This window comes from Anneissia japonica, unplaced genomic scaffold, assembly GCF_011630105.1.
Source record: "Anneissia japonica isolate Jap-2015-1 unplaced genomic scaffold, ASM1163010v1 scaffold3032_len512176_cov184, whole genome shotgun sequence".
Lineage (NCBI taxonomy): Eukaryota > Metazoa > Echinodermata > Crinoidea > Comatulida > Comatulidae > Anneissia > Anneissia japonica.
The window spans coordinates 370,716-395,425 of NW_022688691.1; the positions used below are offsets into that span (position 1 = coordinate 370,716).

Consider the following 24,710-nt stretch of genomic DNA (forward strand, 5'->3'; position numbering starts at 1 on the left):
AACCGTTACGATCACTAACGCGTAAAGATTCAGTTTATAAATGGTCTGATGAAGCCCAGAGATGTTTTGAAACTGTAAAAGAAAAACATGGAAATGCTACTATGTTAGCATTGTTTGATCCGGATCTTAGTACTTTCGTGACTACTGACGCTTCACCGTATGGTATTGGAGCGGTATTGTCGCAAATTAAAAATAACATTGAATATCCTATTGCCTTTGCCTCCAGATCCCTTAGACAAGCGGAGAAAAATTACTCTGTGAGTGAAAAGGAAGCTTTAGCATGTGTTTGTGCATGTGAAGAATGGTACAAATATTTGTGGGGTCGCCACTTTTCGCACAGATCACCAAGCACTTACAAGCTTATTAACAATGCGTGGCACAGGACACAAGCCAATGAGAATAGCGAGATGGGCAGCAAGATTACTGAATTTCAATTACAGCACATAGTATCGTCCAGGAAACCGAAATAATGTCACTGACGCACTGCCTCGATTACCGCTGCCCGAGACAACAAACACATTCCAAGGTGAAGGCGAAATAATTGTGCAGTGGATATCAGCTCTGTTAGTCGATGCAACAGTAATTACAATGGCTCAATTACAAAAAGCTACGAACGACGATATTACTTTAAAGTAGATTGAAGAATACACTATTAAAGGATGGCCTAGTAAGAAAATGTTACAGCGGATGTGCAAAGGTATTTTATACTTCAAGAGGAATTGTCAGTTGTGGACAATTGTGTTATGAGAGGCGATCGATTTGTAATACCAACTAGCTTAAAAGCGGAACTAATCAACATTAGCCATCTAGCGCACCAAGGCATTGTTCGTACAAAGCAACGTCTTAGAGAGTTATACTGGTGGCCAGCAATGGACAGAATGGTAGAAGAGATAATTCGTAATTGTTCAGTTTGTCAGGCTAGTGATAAAACGGCATATGTGAGAACTCCGCCTTTACAACCTGTTACCCTTCCAGAAAGCCCGTGGAAAAAGTTATCGATTGATATTACTGGTCCATTTGAGAAAGCATCGCAAGCATACAGATACGCTATTGTTCTCATAGACTACTACAGTAAATGGCCAGAAATTGCGTTTACGCGAGCGATAACGACAGATTCAGTGTGTACAATGCTTAATTCCATTTTTGCGAGAGAGGGGTTGCCAGATGAAATTGTATCTGATAACGGCAAACAGTTTACTTCAACCGAGTTTGAAACATATTTGGAAGCTAGAGGAATTCGACATATTCGAACATCACTTTATCACCCTCAAGCTAACGGGCTCGTAGAAAGATTTAACAGAGTGCTTAATTAGCAGACGTTACAAATAACAAATTTAGAGCATTCTTCATGGAATCTCGTTTTCTTGGATCTACTAACTGCTTATAGATCAACGCCCCATGCAACAAATGGGAACTCTCTATCTGAAATTCTGCATAACCGTCGAATGATTACGCCATTAAATATTCGTCACGCAAGTATTGCAACGCGAAAAGCGTCATCAGAAATTCGCAATAGAGTAGAGGGTATGCAACAAAAATCTAAGGAGTATACTGATACAAAACGTAGTGCAACCAAGCCAGGTTTTCGTGAAGGAGATTTTGTACGCGTTAAGAATCCACGACATGTTCACAAAACAGACAAGCGTTATGGATTGCCGCAACGTATTAAACGAGTTAAGGGTCCTTATACCTACCAACTTGAAGATGGACGTATTTGGAATGCTTCGCATTTGACTCAAGGAAATAGACCTGAACTTTCTGATTCAATAAACACTCCTGTAGATTCCCCTAGAGATAGGTCTAGGCCTAAGAGGAATATTAAGAAACCTACTTGGGTGGAAGATTATCGTTGTAACATTATGACATGATGCTGGCTTAGGTTTAATTTCAAGTTGTTCATTGTAGAAGCCAAGCTAAACGTTTAGATTTAAAGTTCTTGAATTGTTCTGAGTTGTGTTATAATGTGTACCGTACTTTAAACATGTATCTTTCCATTCTTTCATGAGAGGGGAGAATGTTGTGTCTGTGTCTAGAAAGTAATCTAGCGCCCTCTGTTAGTGGAATATGTAATGAGCGTAAGAAAACTTATACTGTATGAATGCGTAATGAGCTAGAGTCAAGTAGTCGTCGTGCAGTGAATAAATGGAGATAGTTCAAAGTTTACGTTACAAGTGAATGTCATTTATTCAAGTTCCTTACAATTCTACAATACAATATGACACACAGCAATATAACATTTTCTCTCACTTTCAATATGGATTCCGTCAGGGCCGTAGCACCGAGCAGCTCCTTGCTGTTTCTTTTATATGTAGCAGATTTTGGTCAACTTTTGACGTCGTCTTGTCTTGTTGACCAATTCGCCGATGACATACTCAGTCGCATCCTATAAACTCTCTCTCGGACATGACTGAATCCAGAAAAATATTGATCCATTTTCTCGTTGTTGTGTTGAAAATGGTCTTCCACTTAATCTTAGCGAAGGGCTCTCGAGCTGACATCCCTCCTCCAAATTATCTTATCAATAGTTCACAATTGGCAGTTGTATCTATAGCCATCATTTTGACATATAATCTTAATTTCCGTTCTCGCATTCGTGCTGTCTGCTCAAGAGCTTCTCACACGCTTGGTTTTGTTTCTCTAATTTCCGTTGTTCTTGGTCCTGACTTATTTAATTATTTATTTTTTTTAAATCTTTAGTTTTGCCTGTTTTTGATTACTGTTCTTATATTTGGTGTCCGTACGAGAAAAACTCTATACAAAATATACAAGGGGCCGCCACTCGTATTGCCTACATACGCGGTGGTGGCAAATATGATGATCGTCCATCATATCCTGAACGTTTGCGTATGTATAACCTTTTTCCACTTGCAGTTAGGAGAAGTGTATCCAGAGTCTCGTTGGCTTCCAATTTCTATAAGGGCTTCCCAGAGGACATTAATGTTCCTTTTTCCCATAGTAACCACAATCAATCTCGTCTCATTCGGCCATTGTGTGTGCATAAATCATTCGAAAACTCCACATACGTGGATGATGCAAGACTTTTTTAATACTTGTTTTTCATTGTTCTTTTACAGGTTAGCGGTTTAGAGAGAATTCACCCTTGGTGTCAAGCTTCATCCCATTTTTCTCTCTGGGCATGCCACTAACCTGCCTTTTTGAATCTCCTGGTTGTTTTTTTTTTTAATTTTCTGTATAACATGCCGAATTAATAATAAATAAATAAATACATAAACCGTTCCGCCGAAAATTGGAAAAATCAAAATGTCCACCAAAAAAACACAATTTTGGCAGTTTAAAGGCTCAAAGTTAAAAGTGCCCAATTACCATGATCTTGGTGTCAATACCTATGGCTTTTAGTTCAAGGAATCCAATAAACCATTATTAAAGTACAATAACATACATCTTCATCGTAGAAAACGCAAAAATAAATAAAATATTCAAAATGGCCGCAAAAAAAAAAACAATTTTGGCAGTTTAAAAGCTTTAAGTGGCCACATTCCCATGATCTTGGTGTCATTACATATGTTTTTTAGTTCAAGAAATCCAATGAAACATTATTAAATTACAAGAACATACAACTTCATGGGGAAAAATGCAAAAATAAATAAAAGATACAAAATGGCCGCCAAAAAACACAATTTTGGCAGTTTAAAAGCTGTAAGTGCCCATATTACCATGATCTTGGTGTCAATTTCTATGTTTTTTAGTTCAGGAAATTCAATAGAACATATACAAAATACTATCTTCTTTGTGAAAATACAAAATTAAAAGTGGCATTCAAAATGGCCGCTAAAAGAAAACGTGTTTTGCTATTAAAACGAGTGTCCTTAGTACCATGACCTTGGTGTCAATACCCATGTTCTTTATGTCAATGAATCAAATAGAGTACTACAATGATACGTCACGATACCACGTGATACTACTCCGTTGCTATCGTTGCAAAAAGCGTTCAACCGGACGCCATTTTCTCCACTGACAAACCATTGATCCCAATTGCTAACGTAATTATTAAGATGTTGTATCTTACTTTTTCTTTGTAAATTTTAATTAATGATTAAATGTATGTTCGATAACTAACATAATGCGAGCTTTTGTGTTTTTAGTTAGTACATTTTCCCAGAAAGCTATGAAGTCATTCAGGCGTAATGATCGGTAACTAACGTCTGTTGACAAAAGAGAGCGGCACCAGGCGTCGTGACGACACGACTGTAGTACTCTATAGAATGTGTACATAAACTGTAATAATATCTTTATTGTAAAAATAAACTATAAATTAAAAACAAGGTTTTTGGTACTTAAACGGCTGAAAATGAAAATGGCCCCAAAAGAAATGGGTTTGTAGGTTCACCGATTGAATATGTGTGTGTGTGTTTGTGTGTGTGTGTATCAAGGGCCGTGGTTCTCATCTGGGGAGGGGGTGCGAAAATGGGAAATGCGAGATCAGTGGAGTAACGAAGGGGCCAAGACACCGAGCCAGACGCTGGGCGTCAGGGGCCGCAAAGGGCGAAGGCCCAGCCTCTCTGGTGTTTGTAGCGGTTGTAACTACTCTTAATGTAAAAACGACGCATAATATAAAAAATAAATTGGCTAACGCATAATGTAAAAAGGTTTGACGCTTAATGTAAAAAATAATGCATAATGTGTGAATCATGAATTTTTGTTTATAGTCATAAGCATGTGCAGTAAAGAACTTCATAGTTAATTATTGAAATGCCTATGCGTGTAACGAAAAAAAAAATATCGCATTTTGGGCAAATTCACCTAGTGGAAAGAAACGGCGGCCGTATGAGTAAGAGGGCACATTACCACCGGGTACGTTAACAATAAGGAAGGAACGAATACACTGTATTTGTTTAGAATTACTGTAGTGTTTATTCACATTTTAGATAAAAAATGAGTTTTTATTTTGTTTTAAGACTAGGCATATGTGTACTTTTGTTGGCCTAATCAAGTTCTACTTGTTGCCCTGCAAAATTTCAATTGTAGTACAGGCAGGTCAATAATAATATTCATCGAGGTCGATGGCGTAGGTATGGAGAGAGAGTGTAGCCAGTACGAAGCACTGGAGTCCGGGGCTAAGTTCTTTAAATTTTAAAAGGAGCCCTCAATAATAATAATAATCAGGCTTTGGAGGTCATATTGATTATTTTCATTACATATTACGTATCACCATGCAAGTAGGATGATTTTTTATTTATTTTTTTAATTTTTTAATAAAAATTTTAAAAAAAGTCATTAACAGCAGCTTCGTATCTGTTGAAAAGGCTTCACGGTGTGCTGCACTAAAATACTTTTTTAAAAGCATATTTTTAAAGCAATTGAAATATTGGCGAGCACGTATTTGTTTATTGACGCCTAGATATAGGCCTGCTTGTAGATCTTCATTATGATATATGATATTTGGATTATTAGACTGCTCAAAATTTAATAAAGTATTGTAAACAGCAACAAAATATTAGCAAATTTGCTACTGTTAAATCACGAGCAGTTTGTCAATTTTTGGAGTGCTTTTCCCACGCTTTGCATGAACTGGTTGAGTAGATGCGCGTACATCCCTCTGATTTGCGGTTTGCTCTAATTAAATTGTCTCAAATGTACGAACCAAGACTAATAAAAGTGCGTCTAGCTCGCAAATTTGCAAAAAGTAGCACCTAAAATTGGTACCATGATAAAGCTAAGGCTATACTAAAGATGGTGATGTAAAAATTAAAGCATGAATCCACATGAATCTAAACTTTCTCTACTACTTTTCTAAAAATAGATTTTTAAATATTTTTTCTGTCGTTTAAACAACGATTTATTATTGATGCAATTTATATACAAGAAACGTGTACATTTTGAAGTAATTCCAAATTTTCTGTAAGAAAAAAAAACGTGTTTTGGTATAATGTATTCAATTATAGCATTTGAAATATTTATAGAGAAATTTCCGACATTTGTTGAAAAATACCACCCTTAAAATGTGTTTAAATGTAATATGTTCTCAGGATAGATTCACCATGGTATACCCCTCTTCAATCATGTGGAAAAAAAGTGTAAAAGCCATAGACACCAAAATGGACTTTTGGCACACTTTGATTTCGCCCAGGTCCACTGTGCGCCCCTTGGATATTGTTGCTAAGGCTAAGGTCCAACAAAACGAAAGTGTGAAAAATATTACACAAACATGATGTTCACTTGTGGGATAAACGTGTGCATGTGAGACACAGACACGCGCGTATTCCTGGTCTTGCTTTGATTGGTCCGTTGTTAAGTTTGATTGACACTCCGGAAAGGCCCATTACATTATTTTCATACATTTCATTATTTTCAAATTTAAAGATAATTAGCATCCTAGATTATTAGGCCTATAGATACATGTTTAGCCATGTTCGTTATTAAATGGTCGTTCAAAATATAAAGGTCTGTGTTCTATTTTGCCATTTATTGGTATCCTAATAAAATTATAATTATTTTAACGTTAGGATTACGATTGTTTTCTTATTTCTCCGGGCATTTGGCACACTGAACACAATTAATTTTTATCACTTCGAGAAACTTTCATAATAGTCTTTGCGAATACGTACGCCCTCTGTCTAATTCCACACTTGTATTTCCGTGGTACCTGTTACCTACACTATCCAATTTCGTTGACCAAAAAAAAAACTGTTGTATGCCCATATATAATCATGATGTACCTATAGACATGGCCATGATGTGATGTCATCATAACCATATTTAGCATGTCACATGCTTTTGTCAAATACAATTTGATAGTCTGGCTTGGGTTTAAGACAAAAAAATCCAATGCCATGACTAAAGCAGATTCGAGTGGAACGAATCATCTATTTAATATTTATGGTAAAGACAATAACTTATCGGCCCACCAGCAATTATAAACAGATAAAAATGAAGAAGCTTTGTAGTGCGACCATTATTTTTACGTATGTCTCATTACTCTTGCACATAATAAATTGTAAATGTGGATAATAAATTAGGATTTGTTTTATTCAAGCTATATACCATAGTGCAAGAGACTGAATGTATTAAGTGCATGGGAAAATGCATAAAATTCAGACTTAACACTCTTACATTGAACTGCAAATTATGTTTAATATTTCTTCATCAAACTTCAGTCACATTCATTAGTACACAAAAATAGTCGTATTCATTTTTCTTTAAATTATTGGCAACAATTATTGGCCCTCAGGCAGTAGGACACTTTGCTATCCTGGTCAATCCGGAAGCCTAAAGTTGACATTGTGAGCGTGAGTTGACATTCACAAAAGTGTAAAGTAAGAATCCGGAAGTGTAAAGTTGACATTATGTCACATTTGTGATGTGTGATATGACGTGACTTTACTACTACCCATAAACTCGGTCGTTTGTGGTACGATGCATTGCTAGCCAATTCGTCATTATATATCAGGTGCACAGTTCCGAAAGTTGGAAGTTAAAATTAAATCGAGTAGAAGTGGTTAAACGGGTCAACAGTTGAACTCAGGTCGAGACTGTTTTCCTTGTGGTTGTTCCCGTTTTTTTTTTTTTTCTACCCTAACTCGGTGGTTTTGGAGTTGATGGTTGTTCCCGTTTTTTTTGTTTTTTTTCTACCCTAACTCGGTGGTTTTGGAGTTGATGCTAGCTTATTATTAATATTAACAATATCAATCATCAGTCAGTCTGCACAAATTGAAAAGCTTGGATAATGATAAAAAGCACCGTTTCTATTAAATTTGGCAGTAGACACCAAATTCGTGCTCCAAATTCCATCAATGACCAATATCCGCTTAAAATTACTTACACAGATTCACAGGTCTTATACACATCTAGATGTGTATAAGAGACAGGTTTATTCACATTTTAGATAAAAAATGAGTTTTTATTTTGTTTTAAGACTAGGCATATGTGTACTTTTGTTGGCCTAATCAAGTTCTACTTGTTGCCCTGCAAAATTTCAATTGTAGTACAGGCAGGTCAATAATAATATTCATCGAGGTCGATGGCGTAGGTATGGAGAGAGAGTGTAGCCAGTACGAAGCACTGGAGTCCGGGGCTAAGTTCTTTAAATTTTAAAAGGAGCCCTCAATAATAATAATAATCAGGCTTTGGAGGTCATATTGATTATTTTCATTACATATTACGTATCACCATGCAAGTAGGATGATTTTTTATTTATTTTTTTAATTTTTTAATAAAAATTTTAAAAAAAGTCATTAACAGCAGCTTCGTATCTGTTGAAAAGGCTTCACGGTGTGCTGCACTAAAATACTTTTTTAAAAGCATATTTTTAATTATGTTTGATACGATTTATAACATTATGTTCCCATATATTTGTGCACTGTATTATGTTTTTCAGGAAAACAGTATTCAAACAAAATCATAATACTGATAAGTCCGATACTATCAGTGCTCATGGGTACTTACATATCAACGCACCAGCAATAAACACATCTATAATTGATCACACTTTACTAAAACAGGTCAATACTCACAAACACCTCCATTTCTGGCCATCTAGGTAACATAATCATAAAATCTCTCTCTGCTCTTTCAACAAATGACCAAAAATAAAGTAAAAGAAACAGAAAGAAGACAGTGACAAATAAAGAATGAAGAAAAAGCAAACTATCGATGGTGGTGGTGGTGACGGCGGTGGGGGCGGTGGTGACGGCCCCCCAAAAAATAGGTTGAGGGCAAGCAAAGCACTATCTAGACTAACAACTTTTATTTGACAAAAACTTGTGACATGCGTCAATATGGTCTTAATGACATCACATCATGGCTATAATAGGCCTATATGGGCAGCAGTTTGTTGTCAAAGGAAATTTCATAATCTGAACAGGGATTAGCACAAAACTACTTATTATTGTATGCGTGCTGTCTACGATCTGTAATTATTTTTAAAAATAATTGAAGATTATTGAGAATAGAATTTGTCCGCAACAGACAGTTCGCATCATCCCGATATTTTACTGTACTGCAGTATATGGCAGTTAATTTAGAATTGGTTACAGCATGGAGGAAATAAAACCTCCATGGTTACAGTAATACGGTACTTTATTAGACGGAATCATGTGCTTACAGTGCCTTACTGCCAAGATGCTTACTATCTGAGAGTATTGATGTATACCGTTTGATTTATGACGTAAGATTATTTTATGACAACATACGCTTCTCAGTAATGTTATTGGTCCATGTGCACACGCTTATCTTTGTATTATCGATAATGAAATAAGTTGTTAATCATGTTTCGATTTACATCGCAGCGGTCCAGTTGTAAACAGACCGATTCAGATTACACTAGGTAATAGGCTTATCTTCAAAGGATACTTCGGACCGGACTCGCAACCAACCCATTCGGTTCATATCCCACCACTTGTACATCACAGAGAGAAAGAATCACAACAGCAGGTGTTCAAAATGGATATGAAAATATGTCGCATAATCTCGATGATGGTGTTGTCCTTTACTTACTTCTTTATAGAAATAGGTGTGGGCTACTACACAAATTCGATTGCTCTCATTGCTGATTCTTTCCACATGCTATCAGACGTCGTTGCACTGGTGATAGCATTTGTTGCTATAAAGGTAATTATTATTTACGTTCACGCACGCACGGCCACCCACCCAAGGAGTGTGCCTTACAAGTTTAGGGTCAAAAATCGGTTAAAGATCACAATAAATATCGGCTACACCAACAAAGACACCAACACCTAAAATATCACAATTTTCAATTCAGATATATCTGTAGTCAATATTTACAGGCTAGTGTATTGTTTACGAGTTATTGGCGAATAGATAACCCTGGACTGAATCATGTTGTCCATGTCCTACTTAAAGATATAGGCCTAGTTGGAAAAAAATATATATACTGATCGTTACAATTCAGTGTTTGATTTGCTTATTTACTTGTTTGCGTATATTTTGGAAGTAAAATATTTGGTTTTTAATTGAAAATTAGAGAACGGAACGATACACATACTTTCTTTGTCATTTAACAAAGCATAAGTAGGCCTACCACCTCATTTGTAATAAACCCTAAAATTTGCTGGTATTAGAGAACGCTGACTTACAATACGTGTAAACAATACAATATGTGTAAACTTATTTGATCTTTCTATCAGCAATTGAATGTTTTGAATTTTACAGTACATTATACTGATTCATTGTATATATGAATACACATATAGCATACGATACTGCAGGGGTGAAAATAGATTCCTAAAAACCTCACAAATAAAGGGGGTGCGTCCGGGGTCCTCCCGCAGGAAAACTTTGATTCCTAGAAGGCCGCAAATAAGCTTTCCCGACTTCTAAGGTGTCTTTTAATGACTTTTAAGTTCTTAAAAATTAAAGGTTTTCCCCTCTTAAAACGGTCAGGTAAACTTTCTCCTTCTTATTACAGTAAATAGGCATATTATGTGTGTATACATACATAAGTATGAGTAGTTGCATACGCTTTCTTTTGTCCATGAATCGATGAACCCCAATGGGTCGGGGTATTCCCCAAGGGGTCGGGGTATTCCCCGGGAAAAGTTTGATTCCTAGATGGCGGGAAATGAGCTTTCCAAACTTCTTATTTTCCCATTGTAACAAAAAAAAAAAAAAAAAAAAAAAAAAGCAAAAGGGCCCAAAAAAAAAAAAAATCAGCTCACAAGTCCTGAAAAGGTAGGTCGAGTATTTGTATTTTATTTTGATTATTCCTGATTATTCTTCCAATGCGATATTTCAGTATTAGTTTATAAAGTAAAACAATAGCATATTTACACTTGCTATAATTAGGTTGTTACTCTAAGATTTACGCTTAATGGCCAACATCATAGGCCTACATATATTTTAAGTAGCAATTTGTTTTAAAAATTTTTTTTAAATAAATATTTTTTTTAAATAAATTAAATTTTTTTAAAATAAATATATTAATATTACAGAAATATAGTTAAATAAAATGCTTATACAATTGTATTATTAGTTTTCTATAATTTTTTTCAAGAATGTTAAATACGAAATATAGCACTAGCTTTAGTATTATTTAACTTTCTATAGGCCTACCACAAAGTTAAATTTTATGAAATATTGTAGGCCTAGTAACTTGTCTTATTGATTGTATTTTGTTAATGTGTAGGAGGACACCATTAAATTTGCTTTTGATTTTAGGGGTTTTCCAGATTGTACACCGTGGACCACATTATTATTATTATTATTAACAACTATAGTATTTGGCAAAGGATTCTACTGTCTACAATCTAAATGACGCACACGATCGAGGAAGCGTTCTTAATAAACCTAACTGAAGTATCAATTTCAAAATTGAGACCAACAGAAAAAAAAACGAAGGAAGGTGTCACGTCGTATTTTGTAATAATTTTCGTATTTCGTAATGCCTGTCGTATTTTGTAATAAGCCTTGTCGTATTTTGTAATACCGGTCGTATTTTGTAATAAAACTAGAGCTGTCGTATTTTGTAATATAACTCTCCGTCGTATTTTGTAATAAACTGAGCTGTCACATTTTGTAATAAAGTCTGTCGTATTTTGTAATAACACATCAAATGCATGTTTTCTACTATACATTTGCAGTTTTTGAGGGATTAAACAAAAACTTGTGTTAATGGTTTTTTTGGTGCGATTATTAGATACAGGAATGTCGCATTGTCGGTCGCATTTTAGAATCGCTCTTTTCTTCTATTAGTTGTACAGTTTCTGGTGGGTTAAATCAAATATTTTTTTTATTATTTAATGACTGTTTGGTGTGGTAATGTGATAATACGTCAAAGGTCATATATTTCTCTCCTTTTATTTTACAATTATGAACGTTGCATAAATATATAATTATTTATAGACGTGATAACAATGGCTTGTGATTGGGAACTGTAAGGTGTCAGACATGTCGGATCCCTTGTCGGCAAATTTCTGGTGCCACCTCTGCAGGGAACCAATGGATAAAACGTCTCATTCGAAAGATACCGTAACCTATCGTAACTTGCATTTCAGCCCTCCAACTGAAATACAAGGAGAGCAGCGATGGGAATTGAATACGGAACCAAGAGATCTCTACGGTTCAGCACACACACACATGTGGCTACACCAGTTTAACAAGCTGCTAGATTTTTTTTTCATTAAATTTTAATAAGCGTAATAATCGTAACGTTGCGACAAGTCAAACAGGCCTATGCATAGTATCATGTTAGCAATAGGTCTTTAATAATAAATAATAAACGTGACATAAGCAGCTGTGATTTTTTAAACATCGGTAAGCATTTTATTATCTCTTAATAATTTAATTAGTATAGGCCTAATCAATATCATTGCTCCTCGGTTTTCTTGGTTTTTTTTTTTTTTTTGCGCTTTAATTAGATTTATGTACTCTATATTTATTATCATTGTTATCTTATAGATTTGTATACTCTTTTTAGGCCTATCTGTTATTATTAACATCATCATCATCATCAATATAAAAAAATATATAAAAAAAACATCAACTGAATAATCATGATTAAAGGCAGGAGCGAAATAAAAAATGTCACATTCAATAATGCTCATTGCAGAACTAAAATTAAGGTGCAAGCTTTACTCAAAATTACTATTTATAATATTGAATTGAATAATATGTTTTAATGTATGGATAATTCGTACCTAAAAGAAAAATAAATGGCCAACGAATAAAGTCCTATGAAATATATATTATATATATGTATATTCAGGTAATAAGTATGCAGGTATTATTATAATTAACAGTGGCATGTAAATTTAAACAAAAGCAGTAAATAAGCAGATAGATATTTAAAGAAAAAAAATGTATTTTATATAATAAATATACTGTAGACCTACAAGCATTTCAGTTATAATTATACTCTAAATGGTTTAGTAAACCAAAATTAGACTTAATCTACGAAAAAATTAGAAAGAAGCAGATTTCAACTGATTTGTGTAGGGATACATACCAGGATACACCAAGAAAAAATTTAGGTGGGCTAGGAGGTGGGGAAAACTTTTTATGAGGGGTCAAAGGTTATTGACCCTGGTCTAAAATACTAAAAAATGTATCTCTGGAACGCTATATGGTATATGGTTGATCTTGGTGTCAAAATGCACAGAATTATACAACAAATAAAAAAATATATAACAGGACCCTCAAAACCAATTCATGACCTTGGAAAATGAGGTCAAAGGTCAAAATGTCAAAAATTGTATTTTTAGTCACTAAATTGGCATATATCATTTTAAAATATTACAATGAATGTGATTTCAACTGACTTGTGTAGGAATACATACTAGGATAACACCAAAACAAAGTGGGGTATAGGAGAGTGGGGAAATTACGTTTTTAGTGTTAAAGGTCATTGACACACTAAAGTATATATCTTGACACACTAAAGTATGTATCTTAGGAACAAAAAAATCATATATTGAATGCCATTTTTTGTAATATCAATTCTTAACATTTTGACCTTTGACCTCATTTGCTGATGTGATGCATTGGTTATGAGGGTCCTTTTATATTATTTTCTTAGTTTTTGTATTATTCTGTGCATTTTGACACCAAAATCAACCATATATCATAGAGTGTTCCCAAGATACATATTTTAGTGTTTTAGGTTGAGTCAATAACCTTTAACCCCAAAAACGTAATTTCCCTCACTCTCTTATACCCCTAACTTTGTTTTGGTTTTATCCTAGTATGTATTCCTACACAAGTCAGTTGAAATCACATTCATTGTAATATTATTTTAAAATGATATATGCCAATTTAGTTTTAAAAAAATACAATTTTTAACATTTTGAACTTTGACCTCATTTTCCAAGGCTATGGATTGGTTCTGAGGGTCCTGTTATATATTTTTTTATTTGTTGTATAATTCTGTGCATTTTGACACCAAGATCAACCATATACCATAGAGTGTTCTAGAGATACATTTTTTAGTATTTTAGACCAGGGTCTATAAGCTTTGACCCCTCATAAACAATTTTCCCCACCCACTAGCCCACCTAACTTTTTTTTTTGTTTTATCCTGGTATGTATCCCTACACAAATCAGTTGAAATCTGCTTCTTTCTAATTTTTTCACAGATTGGCCCAAATTTGGGTTAATTTTGGGATACTAGTTATCGTTCTGCAATGCATGTGATAATGTATTGAAATGAAATGTAAATTCACATTCACATTCTCCTAAGGAAAAAATACTGTATTTCACGTAATGACTATAGAAGTATTATGTTATAATTATACTTTGAATGGTTAATATGCAGAAATTCGTGTGAAAATGTATTGAAATGAAAATTGAAATAAAACCAATTGTTAAGCAGAAATAGATATTCAATTAAGGAAAAAGTATTTCAGGTAATAAATATAAAGGTATCATTGTTATAAATTTATTTTTAATGATAAATGTGCAACAAGTTAGGAGATAATATATGGAAATGAAATGAAAATGCACATAAAACAATAAGCGGAGATAAATATTCAACTAAAGAAAAAAGTTAATTGTATGGAAATGAAATTTAAATCCACGTAAAAACAATAAATAGTCTGAGATACATTTTCAACTAAAGAAAAAAAAAGTTCTGAATGCTGTTAGAAATTTTGTATTTATTAATTACAATTTTGTTTTCATAATTTTAGTATAATTACTGAATATTTTACTGTATTAAAATTTAATGTTAAAAACGAAGTTGAATAAATGTGAGTTTTCCCCACAAAAGAGAGAGCAAAAAAAAAAATCATTGGGCCTAATTAACTATTATATAATAATATTTATTATTAATATTATTAGTATTTGTATTTAATATTATTACTTTATTATTAATAATAGTATTATTAAATCAAAATACTACTGGTCTCTCCTATAATATTATTGTGTAGGTGTCAGTGAAGAAGTCGGATAGAAACACGTTTGGTTGGGCTAGGGCCGAGGTACTTGGAGCACTTGTGAATGCCGTTTTTCTACTGGGCCTGTGTTTCAATATTTTAATTGAAGCAATCCAGAGACTTTTTACAGATACCGAAGTTACAGATCCGATACTGGTGGCAATTGTCGGTTCAGTAGGCCTGTTCATTAATCTGATTGGCTTAGTTATGTTTAATGGTCAAGGTAAGAACCTGGTACAGGAAAATCGGGTTAGGTAATTTGTCGTGGAAATGGTATTTAGGTGGTTAAATGTTCAACGATATCATTGTCTTAGGGCTACGCACGGAGGTCTTTATTATAGGGTGGACATATTTCGTAACCCGGATATTTCGAGATCCCCTTCACTCATTTTGATAGGAAACTGGAATTTAGACGGTAAACATAAGGAAAGCTTACTATGCTTAGCCCTGAGGTGTCTAACATAGACAATTCTTAACGCGGACATTTTGAGGGTCGGTAACAGAGAACTTCTCGCAAACCTGACATTATTTATTTGTGTTTCAAAATGTCCGGGTTGTAAAATGTCCCGTGCACTGTTTCGCCCTCAGTCTAGAAGACCTGCATGGCCTACACCTCAGTTATTAGTAAATTAACATTTATATGTATCGACATAGTTCAGCATCATATCAAATAGCCCTATCTTACTGTAATGGTATAATTTGAAATGAATAGTTATTGGTGTTGTTGTTGTTGTTATTATAATTAGTTAATGTTGTTGTTATTATTATTATTATTTTTATTATTATTACTGTAGACTACTGTATCATTATCATTATATTCATCGTCATCATCACCACCACCATCATGGTTATCATTATCGTGATTATTATTATTATTATTATTATTATTATTATTATTATTATTATTATTATTATTATTATTATTATTATTATTATTATTATTATTATGCATATTATTATTATTATTATTAAAAATATAAACAACAGTGAAATGTTTTTAGAACTTACTCAACTATTTCTTGTTCATACAAACAACTTACATTAAGGTATATTTTTTCGTTAAGTTGCCGCCTTCATCTTGTTGAAGATTTTTTGCAATTGTATGACTTATTATTACTTAACGAAAGCTAAACTTGTTCTGTTCAGGACACGGCCATAGCCACGGTTTAGGTCACGGGCACAGCCATGGTCAAAACGAGAACTCCTATCTGTTACAGAACGATAGTCTATCTACGACTGGTGCTCAGATAAGTAAGTATGACAACACACAATAGTAAATACAAGAAACATTATTTTATAAACATTTTTTCCATTTTATTAAGGTTGGTTTTAAAATACTAATAAATAAAAAATAATTGTTTTTCTTTTTCGTCCAGTTCCGATTATTGGAAATTGGAAAAGTTTAGAAATGCTGAATGAGGGTATCGTTTTAGACATCTTCCAATTTGTCTCTTATTAAAATTTATTTATTATTATTTAATATCATCAATAATGACAAAACTTAAAAATGCTTATAAACATAAGCATGTGGGTAGGTAAACTCACTGGAACAGCCACAGATTAAGACGCAGTATTTCAGTATTTATTTCAGTATTTATTAGAACTCACTTTAGGAACAATGACACACACCTGTACGGTGGTACGTCCATCATCTCGAGTATATCTCCAAATAAACTGGACATGTTAAATAATCTAGAGATCTCCACGGTTGAGCGTGGAGATCTCTAGGTCCCCGGTTCAATTCCCATCGCTGCCTCTCCTTGTGTTTCAGCTAGAGGGCTGATATACAAGTTACAACAGCGCACCGTCTTTCGGATGAGACATTTAAGCCGTTGGTCCCGTGTGCATTATGGCCCATATGCACGTTAAAGAACGCAGTACACTCTTCGGAAAAAAGTAGGGTATTGTCTCCCGGTGTACTGCCCAATCACCACCAGAAGGATAGCCCACTTGAAATAAGTCTTCTTCTAGACTTTCGTGGGCTATCCTTGGTGTTTACAACGAATAAATTCAATCAATCAATCAATCAAACAATCAATAAACTAGTTTTATTGACAATATTATCAATAAAAACTAGTATTGTCAATAAAACTAGTAATTAAATACTACATGCCCAGTGCTTTATTTACTATCATATCAGACTAGCAAGGCTCATCTAATTTTATTTATCTAAATAAACTAGTATTATTTCGTAACTGAATGCCTCTTCTAAAAAGCAACCAGCAAGGTTTATATAGTATATCATAGAGTCATTAGTTACCACTTTCCACTAAGTTAAGTGTGAGGAGAAACAAAAAAGTAATTTAATGGAGTAGGCCTATGGATCAGGCATCATTCATCCTAGTCCAGGATATCCCTGATCCCTCAAAGCAAAACCTCTTGTTTTAAATTTAAACTATGGCTTTGCAGTTTATGCCAAAGATTCACTGCCAATTACTAGAGCCAAGCTCAAGTTTTGTGCTTTTTATTACCTCTCTCCCTCAGCATACGTTTTTGTCTTTCTTTATTGCCCTACTTCGACTGATAGTACATCGTGTAGCATAGCTCAATGTTGTCCTATAAATAAATGAAGAAATTGTGTAATAAAATGCCTATACGGGATTCCAACCTGTGACCTCTCGCTGTCAAGGCGAGCGTCATAACTATTTAGACCACAGAGGCTTCATGGTTGAACAGATTCAAATAACCGTCAGATCCACTCTATTACACATTAAGTATGGCTGGAAAAAAGTATTATTTCCAATACCATTTCAAATATTCGACTTTATAATCTTGGTTGAAAAAATAAAACCCTACAAATGTACGAAAAACAGCAGTTGATAAAGAATTATGGGGTTTATGAAGGTCAGAGATATAAATCAAGAAGTTTATTTATATTAAGAAGATATCATTTTCATAAACAAATATTGAGTGTTACTATAAAGAATTATTTCTTTAAGATGCTTAAAAATTTACCTTGAGTGGAATAGGGCCACATTCGGGGTGATCGAACTTAATATAAAATAAAGAAAAAATTTGAATAAAAAAGGCTGTTATTTCAGCTTCTGGAGACCAGATGAACATGAAAGGTGTTTTCCTGCATATTTTGGGAGATGCTCTTGCGTCGATTGTGGTCATTGTCAGTGCGTTAGCTATCCATTTCATTGAAAGCTCGTGGACAGTATACATCGATCCTGGCATTAGTATTGTCGTTGTCATCATTATTGTTAGTACATCGTACCCACTATGTAAGTACCATGCGTTTATGTTCTTTCTGTTCAAAACTGACGTTCTCGTTTGGGTCAGCATTCATCTACCTACTACTGTATGTCTATTGAAGCCAATCACCAAATTAATGTTCTCCGTGATTGGATAGGATCCAAACCCACGTGATTATGACATAACTCACGAGAAAGAATTGTCCTTTGCTTGAGCCTCATCTCACCTCATTATAAACTCAGTGTACAAAATGTTTGTTTGGTTAGGCCCACAATGACACAGACACCGAGGAATATTTTTTTACAGGGTCCTAATTTTTTTTATCAATCTGATGTCTAATTTAATGTTGAAAAAATCATTTGTATGTATTTCATTCTAAGTGCCCATCAATTTCTATATTTGCAGTGAAGGAATCGAGCATGATCCTACTTCAATCACTTCCGATTAACATCGATTTCAAAGATTTATCATCTAGAGTAAAAAAGGAGGTAATAGGCCTGTAGTTAATAGACCTAGTTTGTTTTATTTTTAATACTATTTAATACTGTTAGATATTAAATATTGAACCGTGTAAAATTTGCCATATTTTGGTCAGATTTGGCACCAAAATCCGAAATTCAGCAAAGCAACAACCTATTCCACGTGACCCAAGGCTTGGTAATGAGAATTCACCCGTTTTCGAGAAAGCATCAAATAATAAAAACATTTGTTTAGCTTAGACTTTCTATTAAATACAACATGTATCTTTAAATTTAGCAAAAAGTTTTATTCGTACTTTTTTGAGTCACGTCAACATACGCTTAGTAACATAATAGCCTCAAAATACCATTTTGGGGTAAAGAAAAGTGTAAAATTTGCCACTTTTGCAAGCGATAACGTTTGACATACTATAACTCCGAAATACAAAATGAATGTCTGAAATTTTTTATGTGGTCAGTTTCTGAAAAAGTATCAAAGATTGTTAGCTTAGTATTTTTGTATTTAATAAAATATGTATTATTAAATTTATTTTAAAAAAATATGTTTTGGTAAATTAACATAAAGTCATCATACACACATAATTCGATTGATAATTTTACTTGCATTTTGTATGATACTAAATATATTCAAGTAATTCAATCTTTAAGTGACGGAATAGCTTCAAATTTGGCATTTAAATGCAAAATTTAGCGTAGCAACAGCCCATTCCGTGTGAGCCGTGAGCTGGTGCTGAGGATTCACCTAGTTGCCAGCTTGTAACAAAATGACGCCTACGAACAAAACTTGTTGAATACTCTCAATCTGATGGCCACCAGGCCTGTCTATCGACCACGAAGGTGTCATAATTCCAAAAGAATTTTTCCTGACATCACAATATAGATATAGCACTATTAAACCAAGTGATAACTGGTCAGAGATGTATAAGGGAGCCCCTCTTTTGTGTATCATTTTCAGCAATCTGGATCTCGAATAAGATACTTGTATAGGCCTATATAGAATTGGATTTCAAGTGCTAAACGGCAAGCGGAAGCAAAAAATAAATAGGGGCCTACATTAACTCATAATAATAACTCTGGGTCACTATTCCTTCGTTTGATTTAACGGGTGGGATACAATTAGAGTATGGGTTATTACTACAATACCGGATCTCTATTATTGAGCATATATAGACATTCGAAAATAATAACCCGTCATGCTTCTAGTGCCGACAACTTACACAAATAACTATTCAAATACGATTGGTGAATTATTTCTATTATACAATACAATCCCCGAGTACATAACTCAAAAATAGGCCCCTACTGTAAATCGCATAGTGGTATACACGTTCACAGTTTTACGTATAGTAATTTTTAAAAAATAGAACCAGATAAAAAATGTTTATTCGGTTGTAATTTGTAAACCTATAAAACTGTGTGTGAATTGCTTTTTCACTCTTTCTTTGTCAACGCTTGACTTAAATATATATATAGGCCTAATAATGTCTAATCAATTTTTATTTTAGTTATCCGAAGACAATCTCCACGAGTTTCACGTTTGGCAGTTGTCAGGAGATGTCGTTATAGCAACAGCGCACGTGGTGTTCGATGGTAATGATGTAAGTGAATACATGAAAAAAGCCGAAATGTTGCGTCAAATGTTTCATCGAAATGGAATTCATTCGACTACGATCCAACCAGAGTTTGTCAATGCACCGGTGGTCAATGTAAGTATAGAAGACGGTGGGCGGTACCGTTCGAGGTCAGACGTTCAAATTCTGCCCGATTGTAATTTGTTGCGGCCATCTTTGGCTTGAAAACTCCCTTTTGTTACGGCCCACCGCCGATTATTAGTAAAAGTACTTATTAAACAAGCATAATACAATAACAATACAATATGTAATTTAAAACACCTTTGTTGGTATAATTGAACTAAATGTAAAGATTTAAGGCTAAATTAAAAAAGTCAACTTTGCGTGCGGTTCTCCGTCGATGTTCATTAAAAAATCATGCTGGCTTTCTGGTAAATTTGTTGTATGCCCACCCTTGGTATTATAGAGCATATATCTTTTTCTAATAAAGTTTTCATTTCAGGTTTGATATCCAGTTTGAATTTTATTGCTGGAATGATAAGAGAATGCTATAACATACATAAGAAGTGCGATGGTGGCGATTATTTTATCATTATAACCCTATGTTTTCTTTTATCTAACCTTTACTTTTCTGCCACTAGAAAAGAAGCTTTTTTTATTTCCCTTATGCCCAGTCGTTCTCTATGTGATTATTCTTTTAATATTAATTAATGTTGTGGTCATTTAAATATTTCGCGAAAGAGCTAAACCACAAGAGGTTGAATACAACTGAGTTTGCCACATTTAGAAAGAAAGAAATAATAGGTCTAGTTGTATGCCTACAAATATCGAATTATTTGAGGTAGGGGCTAAAACCTATTATAAGCATATTTAATTAAGAATCATTTGCATATTGTATATAGGCCTAATAATGGTAGTGTATAGCTAGCTGGAAAAACATGCGATAGTCGCAATAGGCCTATTATGGTTGAGATAATACGAGATTAGCTACAAGTTATATTATATATATATATATATATATATAAAAACATATATTGCCTTGTATATATATATTTATTATTTCCACGTCATGCAATTCTAAAAAAAAAATAAAATGACTAAAATCATAGGATTACTTTCCTCCACAACAAAACAACTCCATTTCTAACAATTAAACTTAGTTTGAGTAAAGCATAATGTTCTATTGTTTGTCTTGTGAAAGGTGACTGTGCCGCAGTATGAGCAGCACTTCACTATTGACTAAGCTTGGCTCATCTGCCTTATTGAAAGTGAAATAAACTACCGAAAATGATCTATTGACATGATGGTTTCTTCTATAACTTCCATTTCTCCTAAAGTGAAGGTAACGATAGCTTTCACTGAACCTAGACACCGGTAATTATTCAAGAAAACTTAACCTTTCTCTACTACGAACGAAACTATAATATCTAATGTTTAGTGTCTGCATGTTGGCGGTCGTGATTTATAAGTGTGTTTCTGGTTCTGCTATTTCCGGCCATCTAGAAGTCCCTATTAAAAGGAAAAAAATCTCGTATTGGGAGGAGGGACACCCCCTGCCATACCCGCCCTGGCTCGGGACTTCGGCCCTCAGATAACGGTGCGCGCTATAATAATTACACCCATAAATACTTAGCCCCCTAGTCGGACATCTTAGCCCCCACCCCCCCCCCCTCCATAAATTATATCCTATAGCCGCCACTGAGGCTGAGGTGATCGAATTCTTAAAATAGACACCTCTAGATGCTCGGAAATGGAACTTTCAGATTGCTAAAATACGTTTTCAACTCAGTGTTTTCAACAAAATGACATGCCTCGAACCTGCTCTCAGAATCGGCCGCTGGCCGTTGACGTCGCTAATGGTTTCAACGCATCATATTAGCGCTCTCACTTAATCCTTTTTTCCCCATCAGTCAGCCTTTCCTCCCCATATCAATACTCTACGCCACTGTATACAGAGAGCTACACTCATAATTCAGAATCTTGAATGCCAATGTAGGTGCTCGTATTTCTATAATAGCAGAAAACCCTTTCTCTTAAGTTAATCGGCCGGAAAAAAATTTTTTTTTCAGCAATATCGAGCGGGCCAGCTCAAAATCCGGGCGGCCGTAGTTGATCCGCGGGTCGGGGGTTAAATACCAGGGCTGTACATGATTGAAGCATCATGAACAATAAACTTGGTAGTAAATATTAAATTAGTATAGCGCTGTGGAAAAAACTGTGATAGTACCAGTAATGAATAGTAATAACCACTGTAACATCGATTTGTAAATATACCGTTCCACAAGTTTCCGAACAAAACTTGTTGCAACTTTACACGGAGTTATACAGCGAGAAAAATAAACAAAAGCAAAGAAACCAACAATGATGCTGGTTTATCTGTGATTAGTTTGATTTTGATATTATGCATAAATTCAGGCGCTTATTTTAATAGTGTTAAATGGAAACTGTAAATTAAAAAATAAATTAAAAAAAATCATAGCAGTCATAAAATATACCAGGAAAGATAAGAATGTCTCTAGTGATGCATCAAATTTAATGGAAGAATGGACATATCAGAATAATATTAATACTTAATTTACTTTTAAACCAATTAAATTACTGTACAACAGATGTTAGGTCCTATAATATCCATATGGTATGTAATTCTAATGGTGCATCTGTAACGATTAAGCGAAACAATTAACAGATTCGCTAAACTTATTTACATTACATTTACATAAATTTATCATTTTTAATGGTATTTTTCTATGATTATTGGTCTCTTCCGGTGAGTACTGGATGTCCTATCGTAGTTCACCATGCTTCGGTGTCTGATGGCGCACGGTATTATTACCGTTGTTTCAGCATTAGGGCATTGAGGGACATTTCCCATTTCTTGTGGGAGTACATTCGGATGCGTTAACAATTGTCAGCGACCCAAAATTAAAATTTCAGTTTTTCTTATTGCTATTTCTGCTTCTAGGCCTATTCTTTTAGTTTAATGTATGTATGTTTGTATCCAGACTGACAAGCATCCGCTTATTCTGGTGCCTATATGCAGGCCTATAACCGTGGAATTGTCAATAAAATGTTACGCCGAGTAGTCACGTGCTCTATGAAACTTATATAGGCCAGTATTTCAATTACAGGGGTTCACAAAAAAATGAAAACGCTGAATAAAATGCATCTTGAAACCGTTGAAATTATGTAAATAAATGTTTACAGGAATGTATGTGCTACCTACTGCATATCAACACTCGTAGTAAAGAAAATCGTTCAGAGAAGAAAAACTCGGTGTTATGACTCCGATATAGAGTCATAGCGCTGATTAGCTGTTGCGCTCACCTTGTTTTTTCTGGATTTGTTTCTGCTTCTAATTCTCCATTTGATGGATAACTTCAGCATTCTGAATCTTTGCCTTCTCTGGAGAAGAAGTTTGTAGTAAAAGTCTGGAATGCTCAGTCTTTACGTAGGCCTAATATTAAGACCACACAGTTTCTTGAATATATTAATGCACATAATGTCGATATTGCAGTGTAACTGAAACATGGTTACATGAAAATGAACATTCAGTTATTTCAGCTTGTCAACCAAATGCTTATATGGGTTAGGGTATTCTCCCAAGAATACCTTTTGAATCTAAACAAGTTCAAGGATTTACTGAGAGGCCTAAAGTGAGGCAATTTTTAAGTGTCAAACATCTTTTAAACTCCTCAGCATCTATAGGCCTCCATCTATCAGTGGTCAATCCAATATTTACACATTTTTTAGGGAATTTCCTGATCCTTTAAAAAGATACTCGCTCACTGAGAATCTTTTTATTGCGGGAGATATCAACATTCACGTTGATCAGAATGAAGTAACTCACAAAGTAACTCACCCATACATTTAATCTTACACAGTTGATTCATAGTCCGACACATGTTTATGGTCATACTCTTGACCTTGTTATATCCAATAATAATCCTAGCTTTGTTATCACTGATGTTCATGAGTATTACTGTCACGACATTGACTGGACATAAAACACAGAAACAAAATATATATAAAATCAACTGGTTTTAATTAAATAAAAGTTCATTTTGCATATCCAATTACAAAGTGTTGTGCTACCGGTACCTCCCAGAATCTATCACTGTAATAGTGCATTCGAAGTACGGATCATCTACTAAGTCTTGCTAACTGCTAGGGCTTTTCCCCCTCAGTCTGCAATATCACTTTAGTATATTTGGTACATAAGTCTTGAGTATATTCTGATTTATCAACTATTAACAGTACTCGCGGTCAATTCTTTACTTCATTTCTTGATTCACAAATACTGTGAAGCTCTCTTACTTCAGCTATCACTCACGTATAATTACTTTAAGCTTTTACATATAAGCCTTGTACTTTTATCTTAAAATGTGCCTCGACTGATATGTCCTTTAACCGACACTCCTCAATCCACATATTTCCTTTAAGATATTCTATCTTCAACTCCTGGCTAATACCTTTAAACTAACCATTTTAAATACATTTGCATACTTTTACACTCCACTTAAATGCACGAATCATACACTGGAACTTTGCCTTAACCTCATTAATATTCATGAAACTTATTTCCATTCACAGACCGTTTTAACTTGAGTCATACAACTATG

General features: G+C 34.2%; 2 protein-coding genes across 2 annotated transcripts in view; both read left to right on the forward strand.

The window, feature by feature from the left end:
* The first annotated feature begins 743 nt into the window (after positions 1–743).
* LOC117122618 (uncharacterized protein K02A2.6-like) lies at positions 744–1,313 on the forward strand. Its single transcript, XM_033268276.1, has one exon. The coding sequence runs from the start codon at positions 744–746 to the stop codon at positions 1,311–1,313; it is 570 nt and encodes a 189-aa protein (XP_033124167.1).
* A 7,909-nt stretch (positions 1,314–9,222) lies between these two features.
* LOC117122755 (zinc transporter 1-like) overlaps positions 9,223–24,710 on the forward strand; it is a 24,153-nt gene continuing 8,665 nt past the window's right edge. The window contains exons 1-6 of the mRNA XM_033268471.1: positions 9,223–9,567; positions 14,838–15,066; positions 15,990–16,094; positions 17,885–18,070; positions 18,447–18,529; positions 20,026–20,226. Of these exons, the coding sequence (XP_033124362.1) occupies positions 9,400–9,567; positions 14,838–15,066; positions 15,990–16,094; positions 17,885–18,070; positions 18,447–18,529; positions 20,026–20,226 (972 nt within the window). The 5' untranslated portion in view covers positions 9,223–9,399. The remainder of the gene's footprint in view (positions 9,568–14,837; positions 15,067–15,989; positions 16,095–17,884; positions 18,071–18,446; positions 18,530–20,025; positions 20,227–24,710) is intronic.

Excerpts from the sequence above, each read along its gene's own strand:
- LOC117122618 (XM_033268276.1), top strand. The coding sequence starts at position 744 with ATGAGAGGCGATCGATTTGTAATACCAACTAGCTTAAAAGCGGAACTA.